The 17,164-nt window shown below is 43.9% G+C and overlaps 1 protein-coding gene across 1 annotated transcript in view; it reads left to right on the forward strand.

Moving 5' to 3' along the window:
* The window catches only part of HERC6 (HECT and RLD domain containing E3 ubiquitin protein ligase family member 6), a gene marked incomplete at its 5' end in the record, with an annotated part of 84,727 nt that extends 79,784 nt beyond the window's left edge, over positions 1-4,943 (forward strand). Inside the window, 3 exons of the mRNA XM_011933031.1 lie at positions 1,706-1,899; positions 1,990-2,092; positions 4,082-4,943. Coding sequence (XP_011788421.1) covers positions 1,706-1,899; positions 1,990-2,092; positions 4,082-4,302 — 518 coding nt within the window. The remainder of the gene's footprint in view (positions 1-1,705; positions 1,900-1,989; positions 2,093-4,081) is intronic.
* Positions 4,944-17,164: the final 12,221 nt, after the last annotated feature.

The raw sequence follows: 17,164 nt of genomic DNA on the forward strand, positions 1-17,164 counted from the left end.
AATTCAGGGTTCAATATTTCCTTTGTAGCTCTTTTTACTATTTATTCATTTAACAAATATTTTTGAGCCCCTATTTTGTACCAGACTCTATTCTAGGTGCTGGAGATACAGTAGTCAAAAAGACAGACAAAATCTGGAGCTTAAATTCCAGTGGGGCAGAAAGACAATGTACAAATGAATCATTATTATTTTTAATAGAGATGGAGTCTTGCCATGCTGCCCAGGCTGGTCTCAAATTCCTGAGCTCAGGCAGTCCTCACATCTCAGCCTCCCAAAGTACTGGGATTACAAGGGTGAGCCACTGTACCTGGCCACAAATGAATTATTATGTAATATAATGTCAGATAAGGATGAACACTCTGAAGAAAATTAAAACCCATTAAGAAACTAGGGAGTTCCAGGTGGTATGCTGGAGCTCACTAGTACCACCTTGTGAGAGCTGACTGTTAAATTTTCAAAAATGTTAAGAATTTATTATCAAAGTATTAGTAGCTGAAAATCAGCAGTGATTTACACCACAGAAATTGGCCAATGCTGCAAATGTGTGTCCCCTTCCCTCCTCCTTTTCAGAGAGCTGGTTGTTAGACATTTACCAGCACACCACTGGTTACAGGGGAAGGCAGACAAGAGTTGATTTCGGTAGGCTAGTCCACAAAGGCTGCCCAAAGTGTGGGAGACAATCATGTCTCTGATGGAAATGCCCCCAGTAGCAACCCTACCATCAGGAAATTAATCATTTAGTAGAAATTACATCCTGTAGTATAAGACAGACCTTGCAGGAATAATTTTCACAAAGTGACATGTGTTGTGAGAGGGGACAAGCAGAGGAACAGAAGGATTAACCCTGAGAAAGTCTTACTTATATTGAAATCTAATGGATGGTAGAAGTTATCAGGTAAAGAAGAAATGCTACATTCTGTGGCCTAACTACAAAAGAGAGACAACAAGACCTATGAACTAAAGGTCAGTATGGCCAGAGATGAAAATGGAAGCGGGAGCCGGGCACCATGGTGCACACTCGTAGTCTCACCTACTCAGGAGGCTGTGGCAGGAGGATCACTTGAGGCCAGGAGTCCAAGTCCAGCCTGGGCAACATAGGGAGACCCCATCTCTTAAGAAAGAGAAAGAGAGAGAGAGAGAGGAAGAGAGAAAGAGAGAAAGAAAGAAAGAAGGAAAGAAGGAAAGACAGAGAGAGAACAAGAGAAAGAAGGAAGAAAGGAAGGGAGGGAGGGAGGAAGGAAGGAGAAAGAAAGAGAAAAAAAGAAAGAGAAAGAAAGAAAATGGAAGTAGGAAGAGGCTGCTTGCTGAGACTGGCAAGGTCAGATCATTGAGGGAGGAGGTAGGGTTGGGAAGGCCTGTTGATCCCTGCTAAGGAAGTTTGGAATTTACCCCAAGGGTAATGGGAAGCCTTTGATAGACTTTAAGCAAGAGAATGACATATTCAGATTCATGTTTTAAAAAATCCTACCAACTGCAGTGAGGAAAGTGAGCCAAATAGTTTTAAACCTTCTGATTATATTTTCTAAATTTCTTTCTTCTAGCTGACCAGGTTTTGGTCACAACACAACATTCTTGTGCTATGTAGAAGTAATTGACTTTTCCTTCTCAATAGAAATAGTAAAAAGAACAAAGTATAGAATCTTTTAATCATTGGCCTCTTCCTTCCTTTCCTTCCTTCTTTTCTTTTCTTTCTTTTTTTTTCCCCTTCCCTCAAGGAAAGACTATGTTTCTAAGTATATTGATTACATTTTCAACGTCTCTGTAAAAGCAGTTTATGAGGAATTTCAGAGAGGATTTTATAGAGTCTGTGAGAAGGAGATACTTAGACATTTCTACCCCGAGGAACTAATGACCGCAATCATTGGAAATACTGATTATGACTGGAAACAATTTGAACAGGTAGGTGATACCTAAAGTGCCCCAATTTTTCCAAACAACTTCTATATATTCCACCCCACTCAAATCATTTTTCTCCCTCTTTCTCTCAAGAATTCAAAGTATGAGCAAGGATACCAAAAATCACACCCTACTATACGGTTGTTTTGGAAGGCTTTCCACAAACTAACCTTGGATGAAAAGAAAAAATTCCTCTGTAAGTACTGTGGTAATAGATGGACACATAATTATATATCTTTTTAAAAGGTACAATCTTGTTTAGAATGAAGCCATTGAAGTGGCCTTACCGTCTGGGCTGACACCCAAGGTTCTTTGTCTCACAGCCATGGAGATCAAGGACAGGGACACACACAAAGGGTGAGGTATAGAGCAGAAACTTAATAAGAGACAAAAAAAAAGAGAATAGCTCTCTGCTACAGAGAGGGGTCCCAGAAAAATGAGTTGCTGATCTGTGGTGAAATGCAGGATTTTTTATAGATGAGCTAGTGAGGAGGACATACACAGGGCATGAAAAAATGAGTTAGGACCAGGTGTACCATCACATAGGGCACGAATCTCTAGCAGCCCCTACCCTAATCTTTGATTATACAGGTGGGTAGCTACTCCATGGTGCTTATTTCTTTCTTACTGTGCATGTGCTAAAAAAGAGGGGAGGTGGAACCCCCGTGGTGGACATGCCTGGCCCCAGGTTGCCCTTTCTATTGGTGGAGCTACTGGCATTCCCCCGTGCTAGCTTCCAGCCTTCTTATCTATGTTTGTAGCCCAATATTCCAGGCTGTTCTTTATTAGAAAAGAAGTGATTTCTTGGACTGCTTTTTGTTAGAAGGGAAGTTCTACTGAGTACTCTTTTGCCCTCACTATCTGCCTAAAATAATTTTCTATCTCTGTATCACCATTCTTGCTGGTGGATCACATGTGTTAGTGGCAGAGCAAGGATGAGAACCCAGGCTCCCTACCTTCTAGACCAGCATTCTTTCTCTTACTCAAGCCTGTTTCTTTTTTTTTTTTTTTAATAAAGATTTGCTATTTTACTATTTTTTCTACACTGACTTTTTCTGCACCCTCTTTCCTCACTTCAGCTGGCTCCTAAGCCTTTGATCTCATGTTCCTATCTTCATCTAATTATCTAAGTCCTGTGATGTTTGAATGATGCAAACAATCTGTTTTATAGTAATATATCATTTAGAAATAATAATAGCAACAACAACTGATGATAATAGTAGCAGTAGCAGCAGCATTTACTGTGTGCTTATTCTGTGCCATGCACTATGCTGACTGCTTTGTATTTATTACCTACCTTTTTCCTAATAGCAACCCTATGAGGTAGGTACTATTGTTTTTTCCCATTTCAGACACAAGGAAAACGAGGTTTGGAGCATTTAGTAGCTTGCCCATGTTCAGACAGCTGGTAAGTATGGGAACCAGAATAGAATCCATCAGGCTGACTCCAAAGCCAGGTTCTTGAGCACTAAGCTCTGTGGCCTCATGGTACAAGAACTTCTCTTGGTGGGAACCCTAAGGTTTCTCTAGGGCAGACTTAATGACTTCTCTCACCATCTCATCCCATTCATCAGCTCTTCCTGAGTTACACATCTTTCTTCTTGATATTTTTGTTGCTACTAAGGATGTTGGAGGACAATTCCAACTTGTCCACATATCCAACCTATTTCTCTATAATCCCAAGCTGCCTTTCTAATCTTCTCTCTTAATGGGAAACTTTTGATTCAGCCCAGTGGTTCAGCTGTCTTTACATCCCATGAGTTCACTTCTTCCCACCTCTGGCTTTTTCCTGAGTTTTGTCCCCTGCCTTGAAAGCTCACCCAAATCCTGTCTTGAGAAATAGCCTGGTGTGACCTCTGTGAAGTCCCTCTGACCACCCAGCCTGGTGTCTGTCTCCGTGCTGAACCCTTTAAGCTCCTAACCTCATTCTTCCTAGATGAGCTGAATAAACTTCCTTCTTGCTACTATCTTTTCATGCATACAATTTTCCCCCAACTACACCATGAACTCATTGAGGACAAAGACCAAATGTCATGATTTTTCTACACTCAATATGGCCGAGGACAGTTCTCTCTGCCTAAGGGCCTTCGATAAATACTTACTGAATGAAGTGATTAATTTCTTCCTTTTCATTATGTTTTATTCTTTCTATGAAATATCTTAACCAAATTTTATTCCTTTCTAGTGTTTCTTACAGGACGTGATAGGATGCATGCAAGAGGCATACAGAAAATGGAAATAGTATTTCGCTGTCCTCAAACTTTCAGTGAAAGAGATCACCCAACATCAATAACGTGTCATTATATCCTCTACCTCCCTAAGTATTCTACAATGGAAAGAATGGAGGAAGCACTTCAAGTAGCCATCAACAACAATAGAGGATTTGTCTCACCCATGCTCACATAGTCATAATCACCTCTGAGAGACTCAGGGTGGGCTTTCTCACGCTTGGATCCTTCTGTTCTTCCTTACACCTAAATAATACAAGAGGTTAATGAATAGTGGTTAGAAGTAGTTGAGGGAGAGGTTGGGGGAATGGGGAGATGATGATGATGGTCAAAGGGCACAAAATCTCACACAAGACTGAGGCAGGAGAATAGGGTCCAGAGATAGGGATCTAAGGATGACCTGGACATACTCCCTGGCACTGAAGAGTCTGAACACTGGCCTATGATTGGTCCATTCCAGGACCTTCATTTGCATAAGGCATCAAACCACATCAGTCTCTGATTGGCCACGGGCCAAATCTGCACTCCAGCCAATGATTGGTTCATTCCAGGACATTCATTTGCATAAGGAGTCAAACCACACCAGTCTTGGATTGGCTGTGAACCAATTCACCTCAGCCTCTAATTGGCTGTGAGCCAGTCTTTCATTTACATAGGGTGTAACCATCAAGAAACCTCTACAGGGTACTTAAGCCCCAGAAGATTTTGCTACTAGGGCTCTTGAGCCACTTGCTCGAGCCCACTCCCACCCTGTGTAATGTACTTTCACTTTTGCTCCTTCACTGCCTTGTGCTCCAATAAATCCATTCCTTCACCACCTGTTCATGCATGTCGTTCAATTCTTTGTTCAACACACCAAGAACCTGTACACCTCATTATCAGAACCCTTAACCCAGTAACATATTTTGGCGAGCCAGCCAGGAGGTAAGCCCAAATTTGGGGATTTATTTTATTTTATTCTATTGAGATTCCATTTGTGGCTACGGGCTGGAACTAAACTCCATACGGGACTCTCTCTGTCTCTCCCCTTCTCTTTCATTCCCTTTTCCAACTTGGGACCCTTGGCAGACAGCATTCTAAGCACAGAGACAACTGAAGGTCTCTTGCCAGGGCCACCGTCTGGTGAGACTGAAAGGTTTCTGTGTGTAAGGACCTAACCATCATCGCCTACTTCAGGTGGGGACCTGAGTCCTTTTCTTTTTAGTCCTTCAGCAGCCATTTCCCAGTAGCTCCTCGGTAATTGAGGGCAACTGGCCAAGGCCACTCTCCAGTGCTGCCCGAAAGCCAAAGAGTGAATGGGGATAGCTGTCTGGCCTGGAAGTTGGATTGTTTTCTATCTCCTGGTTATAGTTCCTGAGCCCCACATGTGACCAATTGGCAGTGGCAGCTTGTCCAGGTCGAATACATACACATTTCAGGTGGCTTTAACCCTGCTTTTCTTATGCTAAAATTCTCTTGTGGAGTCAGCCCGTCAGGGAATGCAACAAATAGGAGCACAAGATAAATCCATGCTGCCATGAGGTGCATGTTTTTGCGACTATAATATTATATTTATTTGCTGCTTATGTTGGAATAACATGTTTAGACCAATTAGAGATGTACCCCAACTCAAAGGGCCAGGGCAATAGGTAACTGACTATGGAGGCCCCAAGGGCAAACATTAGCCGAAAGGTTAGGGACCAACCACTTGGATAGGGAAAGTGCCCTGCTTCTTTTATAAGGGACCAGATCTAGATCAATTAAGTTTAGTAGATCTGGTACTAAGGGAAGAATCCTGGTGGAGACTCTTGGATCACTGTATAAATTGCACAGTGGATCCCTGCGGAAATCTCTGCACCTGGTTTATCTGGTACAGTCAGAGAGCACTATACTCCCTTATTGAGAGGCTAGTCTCTAACAAGTTTAAATTAGGCAGTCTGCCATCCCTTGCCCTTCAAATTATACTTACTACAATGGTTAAGGAAACCATCCGGGAAGAAACTACTGTGGCCAGCTACAGGGATGCCAAAAGCCAAGAACTGTATCCAAGAACGAAGGGAATCATACTAGGCATTGTCTATGAAAGGAAAGCATTCAAAGCAGGACTGGTGCCCACCTAAGGTCAGAGATGTCTGACACTCTTAAGACTGGACCCCAAAAGGGGACTCCTTGGGAGATCCAATCCTAGGCCACAACCTCTCTGAAGGGGAAGCCCCTAGGTGGAGGTTCTGAGGTCTAGTATTAAATCCTCCTTAGAATTTTTTCTCTCTTACAACAATAGGAAATACTTCATCCATACCACCTGACTCCCCACTCAGCTGCATCCTCAATAATTGGAACCAATTTGACCCTGACAATATAAGAAGGAAACAATTTTTTTTTACTGTAATACTGTTTGGTCCCAGTATCCTCTAGATAGCCAGGAGCAATGGCTAGTCAATAGGAGTCTCGGTCATGACACTATCCTGCAATTAGACTTATTTTGCAAAAGGCCGGGTAAATGGTCAGAAATACCATGTTTAAGCCTTTATGGCCCTGCACCAAAACCCTTCAATTTGTAAGGCTTCCAAATTTTGCCCTCAAAAAGAAAAAATTCCTAAAGTAGAACCAGATGTCATAGATGACCCCTTTCTGCAAGGGCCACCATTTCTCAGGGGGAGCTGCAACCAATTCCATATAACCCCTTGCCAAGTGCTCCTGGGGATCAAACCCAGGAACAGGAGCCGGGAACTCCACTAAGTTCCCCACATGCTTCCAGGGCAACACCTTATTCAATTCCCTGTCCAGCTGTATTTCCCCTAAGGGAAGTAGCAGGGGCTGAGGGGCTAATCTAAGTGGAGGCCCCCTTCTCCATAACTGATATACAGCAATGAAAGGATAAGTTAGGAATTTATTCTGAGAACCTCAGGAGATTGGCGGACAGATTCCAAACTTTAACCTTAGCCTTCGATCTCTCACAGAAAGATGTTCAATGTATCCTGGCAACTTGTTGCACTCCTCTGGAGAAAGAACATATTTCTGAGGCTGCCCAATGGGAATCAGACAAGCTGTTTGCCAGAAACTCTGATGGCAATTGCCTGGGTCCGGATACAGTCCCCATCACTGACCATAATTGGAACTATAACACCCCTGTGGGAATGAACAACTGAGCCAAATTCCTTGAAGCTCACCTGGGAGGAATGAGAAAGGAAATGATAAAGGCAGTAAATTAAGGGAAATTACACAGGGTAAGGAGGAAAGCTATATTTTATAGTAGATTGGAAGAGGCTTTTAAAAAATACACCAACCTAGACCCTCCCTCTCCTGAAGGCAAAGTATTAATGACACAGGATTTCATTAGTCAAGCTGCCCTGGACATTAGGCATAAAATCCAGAAGCTACACATGGGACCACAAACTAATCAAAATCAGCTTATTGATACCACCTCCACGGTATATAACAATCGTGATCTGGAGGAAGTGGAAAGGGAATACAGTAAAGAAAAATAGCCGAAATTATGGCAACTGTCATTGGTGATGCCCTAAATACCCAAAAAGCATCCAAAGGAAACCCAAAGGGTCACAAGGACAATGCCGACAAAAGCTCTGGTTACAGGTACAAGAAAAGTGGGCACTAGGAAAAGGACTCCACTAAGCCCCCACAGGGCCTGTGTTGCCAATGTGAGGGCACCAGTCGCGACCCCTGGCGCTGGATAATTGACTGCCCCTGCTCCCACTGAGGGGCTCCACCAGTCAAAACTCTAGCAGCGCATAAGGAGGGATCAGATGAAGACTCACAGGACCCAGGGACATCACTACCACTTAGGATCCCCAGGTAACTCTGGACATCATGGCCACCCAAATTACCTCACACGTCAAGGAGCAGCTTCACTTGGAATGGTTGTATTCTGTAGAATATAAATCCCAAATTTCAGGCACATAGCAAAGCCCCTTTACGAGGCAACAAGGGGACCTTAAGATGAGCCCATGGAATGAACCCTAGAAATGAGGGAGGCTTTCACCAAGTTAAAACGGGCTCTCAGCCAGGCTCACCAAGCCCTTCTCAGCATTCCAAACCTCACCAAGCCCTTCTTGTGTGTGGAAGAAAAGAAAGGTATAGCAGTGGGAGTGCTTACTCAGAAGCTGAGAACAGAGCCTAGGCCCATTGCATACTTTTCTTTTTTTTTGAGATGGACTCTTGTTCTGTCTCCCAGGCTGGAGTACACTGGCACAATCTTGGCTCACTGCCACCTCCAGCTCCTGGATTCAAGTCATTCTCCTGCCTCAGCCTCCCAAGTAGCTGGGATTACAGGTGCCTGTCACCACCATGCCCCAACTAATTTTTGTATTTTAGTAGGGACAAGGTTTCACCATGTTGGCCAGTGTGGTCTTGAATTCCTGATCTCAAGCAATCCACCCACCTTGGCCTCCCAAAGTGTTGGAATCACAGGTGTAAGCCACTGCGCCCAGTCGTTGCTTACTTAGCAAAGAAATAAGACAGGGTAGCCACCAGGTGGCCCAGCTGCCCGCAGGCAATAGCAGCCACTGCTATTTTGGTTGAAGAAGCTATTAAAATTACTCTAGGCTGACCAGGCATGGTGGCTCATGCGTGTAATCCCAGCACTTTGGGAGGCCGAGGTGGGCGGATCACCTGAGTCGGGAGTTGGAGACCAGCCTGACCAACATGGAGAAACCCTGTGTCTACTAAAAATACAAAATTAGCCGGGGGTGGTGGCACATGCCTGTAATCCCAGTTACTCCTGAGGATGAGGCAGGAGAATTGCTTGAACCCGGGAGGCGGAGGTTACAGTGAGCCGAGATCGCATCATTGCACTCCAGCCTGGTCAACAAGACCGAAACTCCGCCTCAAAAATAAATAAATAAATAAATAAATAAATAAATAAATAAATAAATAAACGAAAATTACTCTAGACCAGCCACAACTCCCCACCAGTCCTAGAAATAAAAGGACATATCTGGATGACAGGAGAAAGATTAAATACGAGGTGGCACTCCTAGATAATCCAGAGATCACAATTAAGACCTGTAACACCTTAAACCCAGTTCTATTAGTCTGTTCTCACATTGCTAGTAAAGACATACCTAAGACTGGGTAATTTATAAAGGAAAGAGGTTTAACTGACTCACAGTTCAACATGACTGGGGAGGCCTCACAATCATGGCTGGTGGAAGGCAAAGGAGAAGCAAAGTCATGTCTTACATGGCAGCAGGCAAGACAGCATGTGCTGGGGAACTCTCCTTTACAAAACCATCAGATCTAGTGAGACTTATTCACTATCATGAGAACAGCACTCATGATTCAATTACCTCCCACCGGGTTGTGGCAGCCCAATTCTCCCTGACAATCACACAGACAGGCCTGTATAGCACTCCAGTTACACTGACAGATTTCCACAGCACTGCCTTAACATTTAGCCAATAGTTAAGCCTAGGGAAATTGTTGCCCAGACATCAAAGCTAGAAATGAAACACATGGTATACGGTTAGTAGGCTTCTCCCTAACCTGGAGCAACTCAAAATAATAGAGATAGTCTTCCTAGTGCCGGGACCCATATGGGGTCAACGGAATCTGAGACAGGTCAAGGCAACAGTGGCAGCTGTTCGAATAGATTCATTGGAGAGTCCAAGGCAGCTCTCCGGACCAAGCTGCAAAGGAGATAAGACAGAAATAATCACTCTGGTACCATAGTAGATAGGCCTTGAAGGTACTGGCGCCCTTTTAATCAAACTTAGCAAGCATTTTTTGCCTCTGACCTTCTAGTTGAAACAAAATTAGTTACAAATAGACTTAGACGAATGCTATACTGCACGTAGGCACCTAACCCCAACCTATACATGCACTAAGAAAATTGTAACACTTTGGGTTGGTCTGGTGGAATTATCTCTGGCCTTCTCCCTGTATCCAGTTATACCAATAAATTCCATTCTTTCCTAGTTTGTCTGCTTCTCCTTATTGGGCCTTGAGAAAACACAGCCAGACCCAGCTTGGTTCCAGGAACAGGGTCCCTCCCACGACACATGGAAATTATGGGAGCTACAATTCAAGATGAGATATGGGTGGGGACCCAGCCAAACCACATCACCAGCCGCATTGCTACCTCTGGGCACCATAACCAATCTTTCCTGTGAGCAGATCACCGTACACAGATATGTGAGCCAGCCTCTTTTATCTTTTATATCAGCCTCTTCCAGACCCTGAGGATAACGGGTTTACAGACGGCAGCAGCTTTGTGCTAAACGGGGAGGACCACGCTGGATACGCAATAGTGAATTATACCAGTTTTGAAGTCCAGCTACTGCCCCCAGGCACATCGACATAAAGGCTGAGATCATTTTTCTTACTCTAGCATTAAGGTTGGGACAAGGGGCCGGTGCAGTGGCTCAAGCCTGTAATCCTACCACTTTGGGAGGCTGAGGCGAGTGGATCACCTGAGGTCAGGAGTTCAAGACCAGCCTGACCAACATGGTGAAACCCCATCTCTACTAGAAATACAAAAATTAGCTGCCTGTGGTGGTGTGTGCCTATAGTCCCAGCTACTTGGGAGGCTGAGACAGGAGAATTACTTGAACCTGGGAGGCAGAGGTTTCAGTGAGCTGAGATCGCACCACTGCACTCCAGCCTGGGCGACAGAGCAAAACTCTGTCTCAAAAAAAAAAAAAAAAAAAAAAGCTTGGGACAAGGAAAGAAAGCTAACATCTATACAGATTCTAAGTATGCATTTCTTGTGGTTCATGCTCATGCTACAATTTGGAAAGGGGACTATTTACTAACAGGCACTCCCCCATAAAACATGGGATTCTTCAGCTATTGCAGACAACACTTGCCAGAGGCCATAGCCATTATTCATTGCAAAGGGCACCAAAAGAATCTAACCCCTATAGCACAAGGGAACAAAAAGGAATCCAAGGCAGCAGCCCTCAAGGTACAATCTCAACAAGTTTTAGCACTACTCCTTTTTTATGACTCCCCAATAGAACCTGAGTACACCTCACAGGAAGAACAGCTAATAAGACAACAGGGAGGAATGAAACAGGTATCTTGGTGGTATAAGGGATCAAAAATAAATCTTCCCCAAGCAGCCCAATGGAAAATCATAAAAGCCCTGCATAACTCTTTCCATGTGGGAAGAGACACAACTTTGGCCATGGTAAACAAGCTCTTTACTGCATCCAACCTAGCTTCCATGGTCAAACAGGTCTGTCAAGCCTGCTCACTGTGTGCATTAAATAACCCAGGAAACAACGTGTCTCCTTTAATAGAGCCAATCCAAAGAGGGGGAACTTACCCAGGGGAAGACTGTCAATTGGACTTTAACCATATGCCAGCCTGTAAAGGATTCAAGTTTTTACTAGTACTGATAGAAACTTTTATTAGCTGGGTTGAAGCTTACCCTACCAGAACAGAAAAGGCCAATGAAATAGTGAAAATTCTCTTAAAAGAAATAATCTGGCCGGGGACGATGTCTCACACCTGCAATCCCAGTACTTTGGGAAGCTGAGGCAGGCAGATCACTGAGGCCAGAAGTTTGAGCCCAGCCTGGGCAACATGGTGAAACCCTGTCTCTACAAAAAAAAAAAAAAAAAAAAAATCATCTGGGCATGATGGTGCATGCCTGTAATCCCAGATATTCAGGAGGCTGAGGCACAGGAATCCCTTGAAACAAGGAGGTAAAGGCTGCAGTGAGCCAAGACCGCACATTACACTCCAGTCTGGGCAGCAGAGTAAGGCTGTCTCAAAAAATAAAATAAAATAAAGAAAGAGAAATAATCCCTTGGTTTGGGCTACCCCAGAGCCTTCAAAATAACAGCTTATCTTTTGTCTCCAAAATAACTCAAGGGGTTGCTAAGGCCCTCAGGATCAAATTTACATTCAGCATGGAGGCCTCAATCCTCCAGGAAAGTGGAAAAGGCTAATCAAACTCTAAAATGGTCATTAAACTGTTTCAGGAAATGTCAGAGACTTGAGTCAACTTGCTCCCCACAGCCCTCTTAAGGATCCGTAATTCCCCTCAAGCAAAAATTAATATGAGCCCATATGAAATATTATATGCAAGGCCATTTTTAACTAATGATCTAATCACTGATCCAAAAACAACCAGTTTAGTAAAATACCTAATTAACCTGGGACAATTTCAGTAGGATTTACAAAAGTTTGGAACCCAGTGGTTCCCTGTACTGGGAACTAACCAGCAACCCAAAATTAGGCCAGGAGGTAAGGTACTGGTAAAAACACGGAAAGAGGGATCATCTGCTCAACAGCTACAACCCAAATGGAAGGAACCATTTTCAGTGGCGCTGGCCACACCTTCTGTGGTCAAAGTACTAGGGTTAGATAATTGGATACATCTTTCCAGTGTCAAGCCTGCCATACCAGAAGTTTCCGGACCCCGAACCTGGAACTCCTACCAGCCACTGTACCTGTGAACCTGTGGAAGACCGGAAGTGCTTGTTTAAAAGAATGGCCAAAAGATAAGTAAATGCCTATTAACTTTCCTTGGTGTCTTTTCTGTGTGGTCGTGGTAGTTGGGGTAATACTAGTTATTCTTACATTATTAAACTGCCTTTTCCCAAGCGGTGGGATCATCTCCTCTGCCCTAGTAGAATCCTATCCTGTAGGACTTAAAGGAGGCAAAATAACAAAAAGGTACATTCATACCCACAATGATTTGCTACAGGACACACACACTGGGATCATGCATATTGGGAATTGGCTTAATTCTACAGCAGGGCCTCAATTTACCCTCTGACCGGTCATTAGGTGACCCTCAGTATTTACTAAGAACCTTGAATCTAATACAAAGGCTGTTAAACACCACCAGCCCAGTCTTGTTTTTCTGTTTTTGTTTTTCGGATTTTTTTTTTAGTAGAGACAGGGTTTCACCATGTTGGCCAGGCTGGTCTTGAACTCCTGACCTCAAGTGATCCACTTGCCTAGGCCTCCCAAAGTGCTGGGATTAGAGGCATGAGCCACTGTGCCTGGCTGCCAGCCTAGCCTTAGCAAAAATATTGTTGGCTTTGCTTTTCCCCATACTCTTCCAGGTACATTGCTATCCCAGTCCCAGCACGATATTGGGCCCTTGAAAAAATGACTTACCACGTTGCCTACAAAGGAGGAACTCTCTTCAAACTAATAAACTTAGATGACTTATACAATCAAATTACAGACATGACAAAGATTACAATGACAGGATGAGCAGTAAACCTCCTGCAGTCTTATCAGAGCAACCTCTCTAGGGTTACATCCTCAGAAAAATCCATCTGGGGCCCAATATCAACACCCACAGAGCTAGAATTCCAGGTACACTCTGTGTCAAAAGGAGCCAAAAGTCCAGTCAGGTCCTGGGGACCTTGAAAAGTAATCGGTGCAATTACACCCTGGAGATTAATCCCTCACACAATCATGTAAATTACACAGTTACCCAAAGTATGTGATTTAGAAAACCTGTACAGTTTTCATGGAAACCATTCCTACTTAAGGGCACCTTAAAAGATATTCAGTCTAAATACTGCTAAGGGAAGCCCACTAGCTGCGTCCACACGTTTCCTTGGGAAGACTGCATTAGTCCTGAAACCTCTAGCTGTCTTTTGGTTCCCCAATATGAAAATACCCCCGGGTGGTTATTGGTGGACACCAAAAGCAGCTACCTTCACCAGGAAAATAAAACCACTGGGGCAACCCAACTTTGCAAGGCCCCTTTCAGTCTTTAACACGGGCCACCTTAGCAGGGACCTTAACTACTTGGGAAAGCAAAAATAACAAATTAACCCATATGTTCACCACAGAAAACAATTTCTGTCTTGAAAAACAGAGAGCCTTTTTCCTGTACAGGACTAGCTCCTACTTATGTTTACCTGCCAATTGGACTGGAACTTGTACACTTGTTCATTCAGTCCCTGAAATTAATATAGCTCCCAATAACCAATCCTCACTATACCTTTGACTGCAACCACCAGACACAAGCAAGCCATCCAACTCATCATACCCCTTTTAGTAGAGCTGGGAGTAATAGCAGGAATAGGAACAGGAGTTAACAGGCTGGCAACCTCCCTATCCCACTACCAGCGTTTGTCCAATGATTTCATGGAAATCTTGGATGACATTGCTCAAAGTATTGTCATCATACAAAATCATATAGGCTCCCTGGCAAAACACTTTGGCAAAGTTTTCACTTTGCAAAACAGAAGGGGACTAGACCTTGTAACTACTGAGAAAGGAGGCTTATGTCTTTGCCTAGAGGAAGCATGCTGTTTCTATGTCAACCAATCAGGAATAGTAAGGGATGCCAACTGAAAACTAGCTGACTGGGCCGCTAAGATACTACAACAGCTGTCGGAATCATGGGGCTCCTGGTCAAGGTTGCTGGGCTGGGGGTCATGGCTCCATCCCCTAGCCAGACCATTGCTAATGGCTATACTGGCCCTGGTCTTTGCACCATGTTTGCTAAACCTTTTAACCAAGTTCATTTTCTCTTGCCTAGAAACCATTTAGCTTCAGATGATGTGCGACAAGGTTTCCAGCCAGTGCCAGGTAAAGGCACCACCTCTGGCCATCAAAAGCTTACCCTGTCTCCACAAGACAAAGCAGGGAGAGAGTTCTGTGGTCCCCAGTAGGTAGGACCAGCGTGTAAATCAGCAGGAAGCAGTTACAGAAGAAAAGACCATCACTCCCTCTGCCTCCCATAAAGATTTCTAGGGATCATGTCTCTCAGGGGTAAAATGACGCAGGAGAACAGGGTCTGGAGATAGGGAATCTAAGGATAACTTGGACAGACTCCATGGAGCTGAAGAGTCTGCACACTGACCTATGATTGGTCCATTCCAGGACCTTCATTTGTATAAGGTGCCAAACCACATCAGGCTCTGGCCACAGGCCAAACCTGCACTCTGGCCAATGATTGGTCCATTCCAGGACCTTCATTTGCATAAGGCATCAAACCACACCAGTCTTGCATTGGCCATGGGCCAATTCAGCTCGGCCTCTAATTGGTCACAAGCCAATCCTTCATTTACATAGGATATAACCCACAAGAAACCTCTAGAGGGTACTAAACCCCAGAAGACTTTGCTACCAGAGCTCTTGAATCACTTGCTTGAGTCCACTCCCACCCTGTGGAATGTACTTTTGCCTTTGATCCTTCACTGTCTTCCACTCTCATAAATTCACTCCTTCACTGCTTGTTCATGTGTTGTTCAATTCTTTGTTCAATGTGCCAAGAACCCGGACACCTCACCATCAGAACACTTAACCTGGTAACAAGATGAATATGTTCTTTCTTTTTTTTTGAGTTCCATTGAGCAGTGTGGTAGATATAATTAACAATACAGTACTGCACTTTTCAAGATACCTAAGAGATTAAATTTGAAATGTTTTCACCACAAAAATTGTTAAGTATTTGAAGTGATGGATGTGAGAACTAGCTTGATTCGATTATTTCACATTGTTATTCATAAATTATAAGATTACTTTGTTCTCCATAAATGTATACAATTATAAATTGCCAATTTACAATTTAAAAAAGAGAACTAGTTGAAAAATGTTTGGATAAATAATAAAGTGATGAATCAAGAATAATTGTTTTTTAAGAGACAAGGTCTCACTATGTTGCCCAGGCTGGTCTTGAAATCCTGGGCTCAAGCAATCCTCCTGCCTTGCCTCCCAAGTGCCAGGATTACAGGTGTGAGCCAAGAATAATATTTTTAATAAAACAATATTATGTAAAGCAATATTTCCTATATCCCTAACCTTGCTAGATATATATTTTATATTCAGGAATATCTCTAGAGTTTTTATTTTAGCAAACTGCTGAATAATTTATTTCAAAAATCTGAATGTTAAGGGATTCATTAATTCATTGAATAATTACTTATAGTAGGTACTGTGTGGCAAGAACCATTCTGAAGGCACTAGCACTGGCAGGCCATCGACCAGGAGAACAATGCGGAGTTTGGCCAGGGCAGTCGGAGGACAGCCAGGGCCGCTGAGCGCCTCAACTCCAGGGGAAAACCAACTCCCTTCTGGCTCCCCCATCTGCTGAGAGATACTTCCACTCAATAAAACCTTGCACTCATTCTCCAAGCCCACATGTGATCCAATTCTTCTGGTACACCAAGACAAGTACCCAGGATACAGAAAGCCCTCTGTCTTTGTGACAAGGTGGAGGGTCTAATTGAGCTGGTTAACACAAGTGCCTATAGACAGCAAAACTAAAAAAGCACACAGTAGCACAGCCCACTGGTGCTTCAGGAGCAGTAAACATCCACCCCTAGACACTGGTGTGGGGTCGGAGCCCCACAACCTGCCTGTCTGTATGCTCCCCTAGAGGTGTGAGCAGTGGGGCACTGAAGAAGTGAGCCACTCCCACTTCGCACACCCTACGAAGGGGACAAGGGAACCTTTCCCTTTTCATTGTTAGAGGTCAAAGTTTTTTCCATGGCACATGCCCAGTACCCACGCCTTGAGGTTTTGGCTCTGTCATACCTACAAGGTAACTGGCCATTTTGTTATCAAGAGAGTATGGCCAGTTTGGGCTGACTCTGAGGTTACGATACACAGCCATCTGAGTTTTGACAGGGATGCCAAGGCAATTCCATGGGGACAGGCAAGCTGGAACAACTGGAAATCCAACCCATAAGAAAAAAAATGAACCTTTATTCTTACCTTCTACTGATGCAGGAATTTTTGCTTCTTAGCTCAGCTAAAATCCAGGTTCTTGTTTCACCACCAGGAACAATTAGGCACATGAATACATTGAAAGGTGAAGAGTGGCATTTATTAAAAGAAAGCTCTCAGCAAAAAAACAAGGAGGGTCCTGCCAAAAGGCTCCCAGCTCACAGACTGAATAATAGGTCAACGCACACAAGCTGAAGACATCTCGCTCTTCCCTGCTGCGTAAGGCTGAATTCCCTGTGGCTGCAACCCACTCTCCCAGTGCAGGTGGACCCCCAAGTGCCTTGTGGGCATGCTCAGACAAGACCTGGGCAGGCTTCCTCAGCTGCACAAAAGCTTGTGGGGCAGGTCAGAGATTCTCCAGGGACCCTCCCTTATCTGCCTCCTGCATCTAT

The sequence above is a fragment of the Colobus angolensis genome, unplaced genomic scaffold, assembly GCF_000951035.1.
Source record: "Colobus angolensis palliatus isolate OR3802 unplaced genomic scaffold, Cang.pa_1.0 Scaffold123, whole genome shotgun sequence".
In the NCBI taxonomy this organism is placed as follows: Eukaryota; Metazoa; Chordata; class Mammalia; order Primates; family Cercopithecidae; genus Colobus; species Colobus angolensis.